Here is a 15,428-nt window from a genome sequence, read left to right as displayed (position 1 = left end):
TTTTAGTGCAGAGCTCCACAATATAATAACTGTGCTCTGCCCACCACTTGTAATCGAACCCCGGATTTTAGCGTTGTAAGTTAGTAAACTTACTGTTGGCCCACTGGTATCTTTTATTTGCTTTTACATAAATATATGTTTATTTATTTGTTTACAGCATTCAGCTGATCTGATTGAGGGTGTGGCTAGATTATACACGTAATTCGATTGCCATCCGTCATTCAAAACAGATGGTCGTCTGTCAGTTATGCTGAAAACCCATTTTATCTATTTTAAACATAATAATGGTTAGCTTTAGCTCATTTCACTTACGTGCATTTTAAAAATAAATAAATCTAATCAAACATTTTTGACAATCTATTAATTTAATAAAGATTTCAATTGTAAATCACGTGCCACAATGACGTCATTGCTTATTGCTGCATTCTGCTCACTGTGGGTGATATCATCAGTTGGAGATTTGGATGTTGGGTTAAGGTTATTTTATTCTACATTTAAGGTTATAACTTATAGGCCTAGTGTAAGAAGGTTTGGAGTTATCGCTCTTCCTACTTTTACTTGGTGAGAACAAATGATGTCCTCTCCAAGTGCTGGGAAGCGGCGAATGGACACAGATGTTATAAAACTGTATCCTTTTGCATTTAACAAATTGTAAAATTATTGTGTAATTTACGTTGTCTCAAATCAAACCCTGAGAATTATACTCTCAGCACGCAGAGGGTAAGCTTACTGAGTTACTACTTTTAATTATAAATATATACTAATATAGTACTTGTATTCCTTGTATTTGTAATATTCTAAGGTAGAATACTACACACAACTTACAAGTTGTATATTAATATGACTCTTACGAGTTCTATTACTATTATTACTAATGCTAGTATTATATATTTCTCGTACTGTCGTAGGCCTGCTAATACTACTAATGGTATTGTTATTTACAATGTTAATAGTAATACTAATAGTGTTGCTGTTTGAACTTCACTGCTACTAACTTAAGGTGTAATGCTATCTGTACTATAACTATTAAATTAGTATAACTTAAATTAGAAACCATACGGTTAATTGATATGATGAGAGATGTTTGACAACTTGGTATTTGTTACCATAGTTTTAGCCTGCTTTTTGGAGTCCCAGGTTTCATTTGATGGGTTCAATAACACTTGGAAAGCACATAGCTAACATTAACATTTTGTTGAGGCTGAACTCGGAGCTTTTGTACCAATTGTTATGCCATGATAATGTGTCAATTGTGTTTTTTCAAGTTTTCATCACTCATCACAGACAGAACCTTGCTAGTGCTATTTCAAAGGTAGGGATGCCATGGTTTGTTACTTGATATTAGCCTATTGAAATTTAAATGTGTAAGTTTGATTTAAAACTGACATTTCTGTACATGGTACAGATGCAACTTATTTTTGTGATGAGAAAAGGCTGATTATGGATTAAAAAAAGAAAGCTTTGGAAGCACTGAATTTTCTTCCAAGGCTGTCAGAGTCTATATTAAAGGGGATTGTCGTCATGTTAATAAGAGCATAAGAAACAGGTAGATGACAGATAGCTGAGCTAGTCAATCTTCAAACCTTCCTAATTTATTAAAAAGAATAATTCACCATCAAAGGTAGCTGTTTAACTGTATAGACTTATTAAATGGATCTCTTAAAAGTTAAAGAAACCTGAGCTAACCAATAGTCCATTACAACCCAATTTTGTAGATAAATAATTCCAGACAAATTTCAGTAAGATTTATTAGTGATCTGTACATAATATCCTTGCAAAGAGATGATAAAATTTTCCATTGGTACATTTCATGTAATTCCTCTGTGAGGTTTAGGTACTATTTCATTTATTGTATGGTATAACTAAATTAATTTTTTTGGAATTGTACTCAACAACATGAAAATACTGAGACAATAAACCTTCTTATATGATGTGCATTTGAGTAAGCAGTTGCAAAACCTCTAACAGGAATGTTTTATAAATTATTATTATTTTTTATAATGAGATGTTACTACAGAAGTTGTACTTTTACCACTAATTATTGAAACCGCAAATATAGTCAAGTCATGCGGCTGCTTGCCTGATAGCAATGATATTAGCATCAACTAAGCACAAGTCTTTCTCAAATTATGATTATGTACTATCACAAATGTCACTTACCTTTTCTTTTAAAGGTGTTTACAAGGTTTTTTTGGTCACACTATGGACTTTGATAACATTTTATTCTAGAGTAATTCAACTTAATCTGTATTTTGGTATTATGTATATGATAAAGCTCAAATTATCAAAAACTTTTTTTTTTTGCCTATCCAAAAGTGATTTTTAGAGTTTGTAATATAAACAATGTTTGTAGTTCTGTGTTTGTAATATATGTATATAGTACACAGCATTATTTATCAAACATCTGGTTCTTATGGTAGTGCTATTGTATCCTCTAGTAAATGCAACTAAATAAAAAAAATTTTGTTAAGATATTTGTATCCTTGTTTTTTATGTTTTTTTATAACTATGCCAACCAATCAGCCTGATAAGTAATACTTAATAAAGAAAAAATAAAAATAGAAAGTAATCTTAAAACTGATTATTTCATTCAGTTATTTCATTATACCTGTTGATAACATAATTCTCACTTCTTAAACTCTCTAGCAATTTTGAATTTTGGTAGTGAAATAAATTTGGCAGTTCTCTTTCCAATTGTTGAACATAGATACAATCAGAAAGTATGTCTTACTGTCATTATTATGAATGCTGTTGTAATATCTGCAATTTTTTCTTTAGTGTAGAAACAGAATTAGTCCTAGAGAAAATTATGAAGAGAGCTAGAGTAAAATCAATATTAAAGAGGGAGATTCAGAGGCTGATAGAGAATTTAAAAGAGTTTCTGTAAACCCATAGAATATTTGAAAGTGAATTTAAGTCATAACTAATTTGTGTTCACATATTAAATGTAACATTCAGATATTGTTTAGTCTTAAAAGTTTAATTGACAACAAATTATTTCATTGTTTACTTTTGTATAAAAAAATTAGTCAAATGAGGTTACAATATAGTAAATTGGTCAGTTTTAGCTAAATAACGTTTGAGAAATGAACAAAATCTATTCATTTTATTAAAATGATTTTTAAATTAAAAGTCAAATAAGTTGTTGTATATTAGTTGGAGGCACAGTGTATGTTCTTGATGAATTATAAAGTTTTTAGTTTTTAGAAAAGGCCAAGAGTAACCTGTCATATTTAAATATATCCAATTTGAATAATATTGGTTTGCAAAAACAAACTGAACTATGGAGAAGAGGCTTAAAGCTGACTTCTTTCGTCATAGTATACATATATAAACATCCTAAATGTGACTTGTTTTCATGTGTTTGGACCACTACCTGTGGTTGGGTGTGTGAGAATGCTGGATTGAAAAGGTTAGGAGTCTGAACTTAAATATAATAGGTATTAGGTTGAAGCTTAGATGCAGGTTTATTCTTTGATAAGTTTTTTTTTTTTTTCAAAATATATATAAACTTTCCCTAAAAATATGGCTTGAACTGTTAGTTTAAACTTTTTAAAGTTTTGTTGTCTAGACAACTGTATGCATATAAACTATATTTACATAGGTTTTGATGCTTTGATCAACTATTTATTTGGATGGAAGGTTGAACTAGATGGATTGAATGACTTTCTTTGAGAGCACGGATATCCACAAGGGGGGTACTTGCCCCCTTCTTGGATTATTAATTTTACTTTTCTTTAGCTATAGCTTTGATATCATTTTGTCATCCTCTGTAATATATCCTATGAATGCCCATGTTTTAAAGCTTGATGTTTAAGTATTTGTATAAATTATAAATATGTAACACATGACCACTGTTGGGATTACATCCAGGTAATTTTAGTGCAAAGTTACATATATAAACAAATATTGTTATCTTAGTATTACACCTTCTACTACTGTGGTAAAGTAAAAATATTAGTTGAAGATATTTAAAAGTTTTTATTTGATGTAACTATGCATCTTGAAGTGGATGTTAGGAATAATCAGAACAAATGTTATAATTTGATAGTTTGTTCAATGAATGATGATCAAGTATACTAAATAATGCTTTGTCATTCAAATATTATATTATGCAGGCGCAAACATAAGGGAATAAAAAGTTGAGTGTTTCATAGGGCAGTGCTTGTTATGCTTGTGCCCATTAGTGTTGTGTGATCTTAGCTTTCTCTCTCTTTTTTTTATTCCCTGGAATGATAAGATTAAGGTGGTATATTAAATGAAGAAAGATACATCAAACTTTCTTCTATATATATATATACATTTATTACTTTTTTAATCTCAGTGTATTTTGTTTTCTTTAATTTTACCACCAATTGGCAATGTGTAGAGATTATATTATTTATTTTTCTAGCTGGAGTACCCATCCGTTGGATGGGTGAAATAAAAACTTGTTTGTAACAAAGGATAGGAAATTGTGCTTCTGTTTCTTTCTTTTTTTTTTAACATAATAAACATTAAAAGTGCAATAAAAATACATGAAGGTACCAATACTGGAAAGAAAAACATGCTGTTTTTAATAATTCTAACAGTAGTGGTTACATAGTTCATTCTAATGCTAAGGGATATACAACATTGGTAGTTTTTCTGAAATTAGATATAAAATTAGAGGGTGTGAACCCCCTCATGTCATCTTGTATCACTGCGTCAAGTTTGGTGCTGATTGATCAGGAAATGTGGAAATGTATAAGGAACAGATACACACACACACACATATTGACATGTATTTATCTAAATAAGTTTACAATTTCTAAATTGTTATTTTGATTGCCAGTAATCATCATACAGTGCCTGAGAAAAGTCAAATACAGGACTTGAAAACTGTTCAAGAATATGTTAATAAGAGAAAACTCCAAAATTTGCCTTTGTCTATAGTTTGTAGTGTGACCAGTACAAATTGCTCATCTTTAGATAATCCTCTGTCTTTGTGTATTATTAAAACTGGATATTCTATAGTTATCATAGGCTTGAATATATTTCTTCATTATATATTCTTTCATAGTTTTTAGCCTACTCCATTTTTTCACAATAGATGGTTACTTTCTGTGTCGATCTAACATTTCATGTACACCACTGCCATACTATAATTTATTTCTTAAGCCTAGAGTACAAGCTGCTCCATTAGTTTTCTCTCAATAAAGCTTTTTGCCAAGTATGATTACCATATTATGTTACAAATTTATTTTAAAATTTCAATAGGAAACAATCAAAGGACAATAATTAACATTAAATTTTAAGTGAAAAAGACAATAAGTCAAAACAGATTCTGTATAAAAGAAAGGATATACTGACTTACTGGAATAGGTTGAGGGGGTTGCTACTAAGAAGGGTAAAAGGTAGTCTTGTTGAAGTTTACAAGATTATTCAGGAAATCTATAGGATAAAGGTTTTTGATTTCTTTGTGCTATAATCTGAAAACAATAGAGCAAGAGGACACAAGTTTAAGATTTAGAAAATGGGGCCAGTTAATACAGTTTTAAGTTTTATGACAAGGTGATTAACATATGAAATGAGTTGCTGTTGGCAGTAGTGGAGGCCACCACTTTACGTGATTTGAAACAGGGAATTGATAATTTCCTGTAGAGTAAAGGGTGGGTTTAAGTTTTTACTTTTTCCCAAGGGTGGATGTACAGGGACAACCTTGAAGACCAGATGGTCCTTTGTTGTTTGTATGATGTTACATGTACAGGTGGAAAGAAGTCTGAAAATGTATATGGAAGACTTTTATGTTGAACTGGTGTTTTGTTACTTTTAAATTTATGTTTTGATCATTCACAGTGAATACATGTGACTACATGCAACTTTTTATTTTTATACTAAAAATCATATTCTAGATGGGGCAGAATTTGGGGGTATACATGTAGGCTTAAATGTTTTGAAGTAAATCTTGTTCAAATAGTACCTAACTATAATTATTATTATTTTTGGCATATTCACTGTTACAAAGTAAAATCTTTTTATTTAAAAAAAATTGGTACATGTAGTTTAATCTTTTCATATTGCTAAACAGAAATTAACTCAGTTAAAATTTAACATAAAATAAGTTTCAAAGAGACTTGTATAAAATAATAAATTATTTAGGTTCTCATGTATCATATTTATATTTATTTAATGTCTAAAATTGGTATAAGATGTTTTCTTTTTCATTTTATCTCGGATTCATGGTCTGTTAATAATGAAATAAACATATATCCAAAATCTGATGCAGTACTACCTAGAGCTGGGTGATTAACTTGATTAGTTGATACAATTTATTACCTATGAGCATCGATTATGACAATTAATAAAATAATTGATTAATTAATGAGAATAATTAGTCAAAAGCAGTGTTTTTGATTATTATTGTTTTCAATTAATTCAAGGCTGATCATCTTAAATTAACTGATTATTCCAAGTCTCATGTGAGAATAATTAATTAGTTGAATGCAATTGATTAATGAGCTCAGCAATTAATTGGTTATCAAATTCCAGTAATTACCCAGCTCTAGTATGACTATTAAAGCTAAATATTTATTCTGTGAACTTAAGTAAAACATTTTATATTTGCTATTTGTACAGTACTTGAATAGTTCTTTGTGTATCTTAGCGTGCCTCAGAAAATTTTGAAACTTTGTACTGAATTTTAATTTAATGAATGTAAATACTTTCACCAAAGAACAAGATACAGAAATATAACTTACATTTAAGAAAATACAATGTTTGGCATTTTTAGGCTACTTTATGAACTATATTACTAGACTAGAGCATGAATCTCTCAAGAATTTTTAAATTTACATTGTTATTGAATTGCTTAGAATATAAATCTGTATGGGATTTGTTGTTTAAAGTACTTGTAAATATATATCATTTCATACTTGGAAAGGCTGTATGAATTCTTATTAAAAAGGTCAGTGTTGCTGTGAGATATACTATTTACTGTTTAAATGCCAAAAGCCAGCAAACTATTAGAAACCAATAGGCCTAGAAATTGGTATAAAAATTAACTTCAGTTTTTTTGTTTTTCAACATTCATCTTAATTTGTCTTGCAGCTCAAAATCAAAGGTGTATAACAAGACTATAATAGACAAATTAAGAGGAATGTGTTAAGAAAACATCTGCAGTTAAATTGGTTTTTATAACAGATATGCTATTTGACAGTTTTAACCTGTCAAAATTACCACTTATTTTATTGTGTACTAACTGAAACTTGTTTTTTTCAGCTTCTCTAAGAGTAACTGGTTAAAAGTTTCTGTTCTTCATTCTAGTGTACTTGCATCTGTGTTACTATACTGAACTCTCTTATTTTTCATGTAGTAAGTATATTACTTGACTTAGTATTTATAAACTGCTTGATGTTTTTGTGTGGCTTCCTTTGTGGCTGCTAAATGATTTTACTAATCCTCTTTTAACCAGATGGTATTATTTAATATGAGAGGGAGGGAATGGTATTACTTATAATAGTTGGGTAAAGGTCAGTAATACATCCTTTATTGACATATCCTGAAGCTGGCAGCTGCTTTGTGCATTTGTTACTATATTATGCAAACAACCATATACAGTAATTATTGATATATAGTTCAGAATATACAATCACAGGATGTATATATCTAGTACCACATTCTTTAAACAACCAACAGTGACTTGCAGTGGAATAGAAGGAATAGTTAAGTGTAGGCTGCTGTAATATTTTTTTTTTTTTACAGCTGACAGCTCGGAATATACTCCACTTGTGCATTCATACACCATTCACACAACAGTGTTACTGGCATCTATCTAAACATGCCCTGGATGATATATAGTCTCAGTTGGCACCTTATGAACTACTTCAGCATAACAATTTGTATTATGTTAACTTGCAGTTTGCTTACTATGTTCTATAACAAGCTTTTTTTTTATCAGCCAAGCTGAAATTTCCATGTGGACAGGCAGTGGGAACCACTGATATAGTCTATTGTATGCTGACCGAAATAATACAAATTGTCCATACCAAAACACTTTAGATATTAAAGGTTAATCTCTCCTCCCCCACTCCCAGTTTCTTACGAGTTGGTGTGAGACCATCAAACAAAGCTTGTTGGTGGGTAAATCTCCAGTTTATCCTTTGATACTGTCTCTGTATACCCCTATTTAGTTGAGTGTTTAGGGCTTACTGAAGTATAAAACTCTTGCAGTGATCTTAGTATTCTTCATGCACAGTTTTGTCACTCGTGGAGTGCTAGAAACTGTTTGTCATTACAGGTAAAATTACTCTCCAGCACTTGGTGTTTAATGTTGTGTCATTCCATTATTGGCAAATGCTGGATAAAGTTAGATTTTGGGGTATCTGGATACTAAAAGTTTAATTCTGATATTATCATACATACCATTAAGCACTTCGCATGAAATATTAGAGATCAAAATACTCTATAATAAGTTGAAAAGTAGTAGTCACTTTCTACATTTATACTTTGTTTCCTTAACAGTTAAACATGATTTGAAAACAAAATACAGTATCCTTTTAACAAATGGCCTCATTTAATGTTTTGTTGAGAACTAACGTATTGGAGTTTAAACTAGTTTTTACTGCGTATTTAGTAAATAAAAACTTACAATTCTTCCATAAGACTTTAAGTCAGCCAACCATATCCAGTCACTCAGATAATTAGCATCATGATGTTTTGTTGCTTCAGGATTTGGACAGTGTGTGTTTGTCTAACTATCTAATTCATAATGATAATTATGTGTAGGTTAACTTTATTCAAGAGCTGTGTGGTTTTATTTGGATATTTTACCTAACTTTCCCTTAGGTTTCAGGACATTATGAAACATGCACATTTAAAGAAATTATTCATATTTTACAATAATGACTACTAATATGAAAATATACATGTAAACTCGGGGGCTTCCAAACTGGTAGCCATGGAGGAACCATAGTAAATACACTACTGTTAAGGCACTCACTATCTATAAATTCATTGAGTTCAGAGACTTAGTCAGGATGCATACTGTTGTGGGGATGCTTTGTGTTGATAAAGTTTGGGAACCTTGCTCTAGCTGAATTCAAGATTTTACATATATGTAATAGGACTAAGAACGAATGTTGTTTCTTTATGCAGCCTGAGTTTTTCCATGTATGTAAAACAATATATTCTGCAGTGACATTAAATATGTATAACAGTCTTTAACATACTACTTCAAAAGGTTTAATACCTTCTGTGATTTGCCTCAGATAATTCTGGCACCCTCCATGTTTCAACTAATATATTTGCCAAATTAATTTGGGCAAACTATTTTTCACCAGATTTTTAATTATTTGCCTGAATTTATTTGCATGTTATGTATTACAATGAGTGCTTGCTAGATGACATTGAAAATGCTGTTGTGCTGATCTTTATCAAATTTTATTCTAAATTATGTATCATAAACACTGGAGAAAAGCATTATTCTTTGTTGTAGTTTCATTGAAATGATATATATATATATCACATATAAATCCCGATATGTAACATTTATTTATTGAGTATATTTTGTGTAGAAATATAGATCATAAAATTTTTGTTACATTAATATATAAGTATAGGCTGTCAAAATCAAAAACCTGACTTTGTTTGAGCTCATTTCTAAAAAAAAAAAGCTTGACATAGAAGGGTTTAGTGAATAAGATTTTATAGTTATTGTTTTTCAACCAAATGTGGAATAGCTCAAATCAGAGTGCATTTTATGAGTACTATTTATTCACTGTATTCAGTAAATGAATGAGTTTTGTTAACAGTATGTTACTAGTTAGAACCTGTTGGTTATGGGTGCCTTCCTATTCATAGAAGTCCAAGTCAAGCTGAACCACTTAGTCTCAAGAAACTTGGTAACAAATATGGGCTCCTCTGGCATTGTTCCAGTCTCTGCAACTACAGAGCATACTTCTGATTAGTTGATAAATAATATTATGGAGAATCCTTTTGAATTCCAAGTTCTCTGATATCATAGTTGGTTAAGACTTTGGCTTGCAATTTGTTCAAGAAGGTCCCCAGAGGTACTTTTGGGACATAGGGCTTCTTTTAGCCTGTTCTTGATCTCTGTGATTTTATGTTTGAGGTAACTATAAGTACAGTAAGATCCTTACATCTGTTCTTACTGATGATTTTCTGTACCATAAGTGAATTAAGTCATGATTGAAGATGTTGCAATAAGAATATCATTAATCTCTGGCTCTCCAGATGTGCCCCAACTGATCATTGGTATAAACATAAAACCTTGACTTATTTGTGAAATGTACAAATGCATGTTGACATTGTTTCTAATTTTAGTGATCTCATCATAATTCCAGATAAGTTGTGTGGTCAACTGTGGTGCTAAATCAGGTCTTCAATTTTAGCTTGTCTCTGAAGTATTTCCCATACTGTTTGGTTATTGATATTCACACAGTTGTTGTACTGAAGACCATATTGAACCTATGGCCATGTTGTGCAGATAAGGGTATGTATTGCATAATATGGCCATGCTCATGCTGTCTAGTGTGCAGACCACTTGTCCACAACCTTCCCGTTACAGACCTGGATATACCAAAATGAGCAGTTACTTGTTTCCTGTTTGTGTGGTTTTCCGCTTTTATATACAGTTTTGTCACCACTTTAACCACAGTCTCTACCGGACCCTTCAAGTAATAATATCACACAGTTATAAGAAAAAATAACCGATATTGAAGCGATTACCAAAACAGGAAATGACGAAATATGAAGACGAAATAATGATACTTTTTTTGCTCAGTGAGTAGCACAATTAAAATGCTCCAAGACAGACGTTCATTCTGCAATATACGTGAAACATGCAGATAAATAATTACATATTAACTTTTTAAAGTGTTTTTTTTTCAGAATATATTAAATGTTTGACCCTTTGATTTTTATTATTATAATTTTTGGTGTCGTGTATATGAACCAAGTACATAGTAATACCGGAAGTCTTAACCAGTGAATTCACTTCAGAAAAATAAGCTTGCATGAAACAGTAATTTTCCATTATAGAAAATGTTTTCAAACAGTAAAATAGAGCGGAAAGCAAAATAAAAGTATTTCATATAATTATTTCAGCCAACACTTAATTATTAAAAATATGAAATTTGTGTGTTTTTTGCCCCTTTTAATCATTCCTTTTTCACCTTTTACTTTTTTGTAACTCCATTCGTGACGTTGTATTTAAAACTATTATTCATTTCTGAAGAGTATTTTGGACTAAGTCGCTTATATAAACAAACACGCACGCATACATCCGTACGAGGTTTCACGAGTTAAGTATAATTTGGGAGTTTTGCGAGATTTATAAATAATGAACTGTGATAAGTAGACCGTTAGATCGAAACGTTAAAGGACTTTGACCTAAAAGGTTTGAATCACGTGCTTTGATGCCACGATTATGTAGGCACTTCGATATACAATCACATTTGAGACGTGTTATTAAAGTGCTATTTTTGTTTTAGAAATCGAGTACCTGCTAGGGATTATCTAACGTAGTTACAAGTCTGAACAGTTGAAAGGGCAGCGGATATTCTGCACTGAAAACAGAGCCTGGTTCTAAACTTGATGGCGATTACATGTACGTCAGTGTAGGCCTTTGGAAGTATTTTCATTTTCAGTGTATGTATTCAGCTATCCGTATATATATGTGTGTCCAAATTTTCTTTCGTTCACCCCCCCCCCTCATTTTTTGCATAGACTTTTATTTTAAAGAAAGTATTCTTCAATATAGTAATTATACGTAAGTTGCGCACATTTGATGATACAAAACATATTCAATATAACAATGCTCGTTTTTGACGTGTACAATGGAAACCGGGATGGGGAGGGGCGGTGCCTAACCAACTAGTTCATTATTTTTACAAAATTAGCTGTTCAGTACAAAATGTTATATACTCCACGTTAGAGAAGAAAAAAAAGTCATCATTAGTTTTGGCAACAACTAGTCGCACGACCTTGGACGACTTTGCGTCAGAAGGTAAAAAAGTTCACCACGCCCATCGCTCCCACATAACCGAAATTACAATATTGCCTGATGAATAACACCAATTTACGGGCCTAATCGTATGCTCCACATTGTATTTTCACCATAAACTTTCAATTATCCTATAATATTGCTTCAGCTCCCTTTGGCCGTTTGTTCCATTCAGCTAGAGGGGAGGGGGGTGTTAGTTGAGGGACCTACCCCACCCTCACCTTAATTAGTGGTTTTGCCATAAGACGTAATTTTAGAAGACGTCTTAAATCCGGAAAACAATATAATGTCACAGGAGAAGTTCCTACGTAATTATGAAAATCTATCCTTATTTGTATGATATCGGGTCTCAACGGCAAGTCTAACGACTAAAAGTTGGGGCTCGATACTCGCGATGGGCACAAGACAGTAAAAAGACAACCTGTATTTATGAACTGTGTACCGATACTTCCTTGAAACAATCACTTGCAATCCATTAGTGTAATAACATTAACGAAAGAAAAATAAGGGATCCAATTTACAGATCATTACTCACGTACTGTTACGATTTCTTTCACTGGTGTTTTATGTCTCTTTCATATGAAATTGGACAATCAATGTCCCTACAGTAAAAAGATATACCACGTTAATAAGCTATGCAGACCACCATCAGATAATATCTAAACAAATGAGCAAGTATTTGATTTTTTGTTCCAGATGGAACATTATGATGTGCCGGACTCTCGTTAATTTTTCTCATGTATATTTTGCTTTTAAACAAAATTTGCACCTTCACCGTATAGGTGTGTGTTGACATACATTTATATTCCATACGTATTTTATAAGTCATTGTTTAAAATGACGAAAGGTCTTTAATAGTTTTGTATTGATTTTGGCAGTGATGACATGACCAGGGTGACACGTGTCGGACTGTGGATGGGAAAGTCCAGGGTTCGAGCCGCTAAACTTGATCCGCAGTTTAAGGTTGTGGATGTGTTATGAAAGTTGCAATCGATCCTATTATTCGATTGCAAGAGCCGGACAAAGTCCTTGTGACGACAGGTGTTGTTGACTGGCTGCCTCCTCTCTGATCAGTAATTTAAAATTACGGATGATTATATCTGAACCATACGGGTCTCTGATCCAGACATTTAATCCATGTGCCATACAGGTTGAAAATTCCAATACCAACAGATTCCAGTTGCTAGCAATAAGAAAAAAAAAGTTTGTAGTTGGCTTATTTAAGTGCAGAGTCATTTGCTATCTAAATTAAACTGTGGTCTATGTTATGTAATATTTTCAAAACGAGACCCAATACTCGAGCGCTTTCGAATAGTTGACTATTCTTCTTCCTGAAGAAAGCGCTCGAGTTTTGGGTTTCATTTTGAAAATAGTACAACTTTTGTAGGTGATCCTGTGTGCTAACTACTTAACCTACTATTATGTAATATTTACAGAGAAAAGGCATAACGCATTAGAATGAGGTTTGGTTTGAATTTCGCGCAAAGCTACGCGAGGGCTATCTGCGCTAGCCGTCCCTAATTTAGCAATGTAAGACTAGAGGGAAGGCAGCTAGTCATCACCACCCACCGCCAACTCTTGGACTACTATTTTACCAACGAATAGTGGGATTGACCGTCACATTATAACGCCCCCACGGCTGAAAGGGCGAGCATGTTTAGTGTGACGGGGGCATTAGAATGAACCTATTCCCTTGTATTTTTCTGATATCTAGCTTATTATGTTTTGATTTAGCGAACATATTTCCCATGGACTATTAATCCACACCAAATTTTAATTTTGTGGATCTGTGAGCAGCTCAGCTGCACAACATTCCTTCTGTGATTTTAAAATCGTTACGTGTAAGAATTATTTAGTAGTTGAATTGTTAGTTACTTGAAGTTTTCTTTTTTGCAAAACTCGGTAAGTTTGGAGCAGTATTTTCATCAGAGTATACAGGTTTAATTTACCTAATACTAATTATTATTTAGCTTCCATAATAAAACGTCGATTCGAATTAGATGTGCTTTTCGTCCTGAACTTGAGCATATTTTGTTACAGAATTCAAGCAAATGTACATCTGTTCCTAGTTTACATGTAAATGTTAAAAGTAAAAGCTATATCAGGTGAACATGCAGCGTTGTGGTTAAAATGTTAACATATTTTCATTTATTGAAAAACTTGGAACGTTTCACAAAAACGTGTACTGAGCAAGAAGAATGTTTTAAATGCCATATTTTTTTTCATGACTTGAAATATTTTCCAAAGCTATAAGAGTATTTACATGTACTGAGCAAGAAGAATGTTTTAAATGCCATATTTTTTTCATGACTTGAAAGATTTTCCAAAGCTATAAGAGTATTTACATGCGTCGCCATCTTTTGTCAACAGTACAACACGAATATTTATTACCAAAAGTGATTTAAGGTGTTAAATTTTTTATACCAAGATTAACAATTTACAGATTTCATAGTTTAGCATACCCCATATCTTTCTTGGTTTGTGGTCAATGTCACACCGTGTCCAGGTTATACAGTGTCTTGCAAATTATTCACCCCTACCAATAATGTCACATTGTGATGAAATACAAATAATGTAAACAATGTTTTTAATGAATTTGTTTTTATTCAAAACTCTAATGATCAAACTTAACACTTATGTGTGTAGGAGGTTGAATGTCAGCAAAACCTCCAAAGAAAATATATAAATTGAAATTTACTGATTGCATAAGCATTCAGATCCGTAAATCAGTACTTGGTGGAAGCATCTTTGGCAGCAATTACTGCTTTGAGTCTTTTGGTGTAGGTCTCTACCAGCTTTGCACAATGGGATGGTGTAACTTTTGCCCATTCTTCCTGGCAAAATTGCTCCAATTCTGATAAGTTCTTTGGAGATCATTGATGGACTGCAATATTCAAGTCTCGCAATAAATTTTCCATTGGATTCAAGTCAGAATTTGACTGGACTACCCAGGACATTCACTTTTTTTCTTTGGCCTTGTGCTTTGGGTCATTGTCCTGCTGAAATGTGAATTTTCGACCCAGTTTTAGATTTTTGGCTGACTCAAACAGGTTTTGCATGTAATTTGCCCCATCTATCTTCCTCTCATTCCTGACAAACTTCCCAGTCCATGCTGATGAGAAACATCCCCATAACATGATGCTGCCACCACCACCATGCTTGACAGTTGGGATGTTGTTGATTGGGCGATGTGCTCCGTTGTGCATGTGCCAGACGTATCGTTTTGAATTTTGTCCAAAAAGCTCAATTTTTGTCTCGTTTGACCACAAAAATTCTGCCACATGTCTGCAGTATCATTTACTGATGGTTTCACAGTGACATCCATAACCAGTTTCCTGCTTGCCCAGCTGTTTAGTTTGAAAGGGCGGCCTGATCTGGGTAGTGACTGGGTGGTATGAAGCTCATTCCACTTCTTAATGATGGATTTCATGGTACTCAAAGAGAT

At 32.4% G+C, this 15,428-nt stretch overlaps 1 protein-coding gene across 1 annotated transcript in view; it reads left to right on the top strand.

The window, feature by feature from the left end:
• The first annotated feature begins 437 nt into the window (after positions 1-437).
• Positions 438-15,428, top strand: part of LOC106461119 (ubiquitin-conjugating enzyme E2 H) — a 42,687-nt gene continuing 27,696 nt past the window's right edge. The window contains exon 1 of the mRNA XM_013920909.2: positions 438-627. Coding sequence (XP_013776363.1) covers positions 572-627 — 56 coding nt within the window. The 5' untranslated portion in view covers positions 438-571. The remainder of the gene's footprint in view (positions 628-15,428) is intronic.

Source organism: Limulus polyphemus, unplaced genomic scaffold (assembly GCF_000517525.1).
Source record: "Limulus polyphemus unplaced genomic scaffold, Limulus_polyphemus-2.1.2 Scaffold900, whole genome shotgun sequence".
Lineage (NCBI taxonomy): Eukaryota > Metazoa > Arthropoda > Merostomata > Xiphosura > Limulidae > Limulus > Limulus polyphemus.
This window is presented reverse-complemented; position numbering and strand designations above follow the sequence as displayed.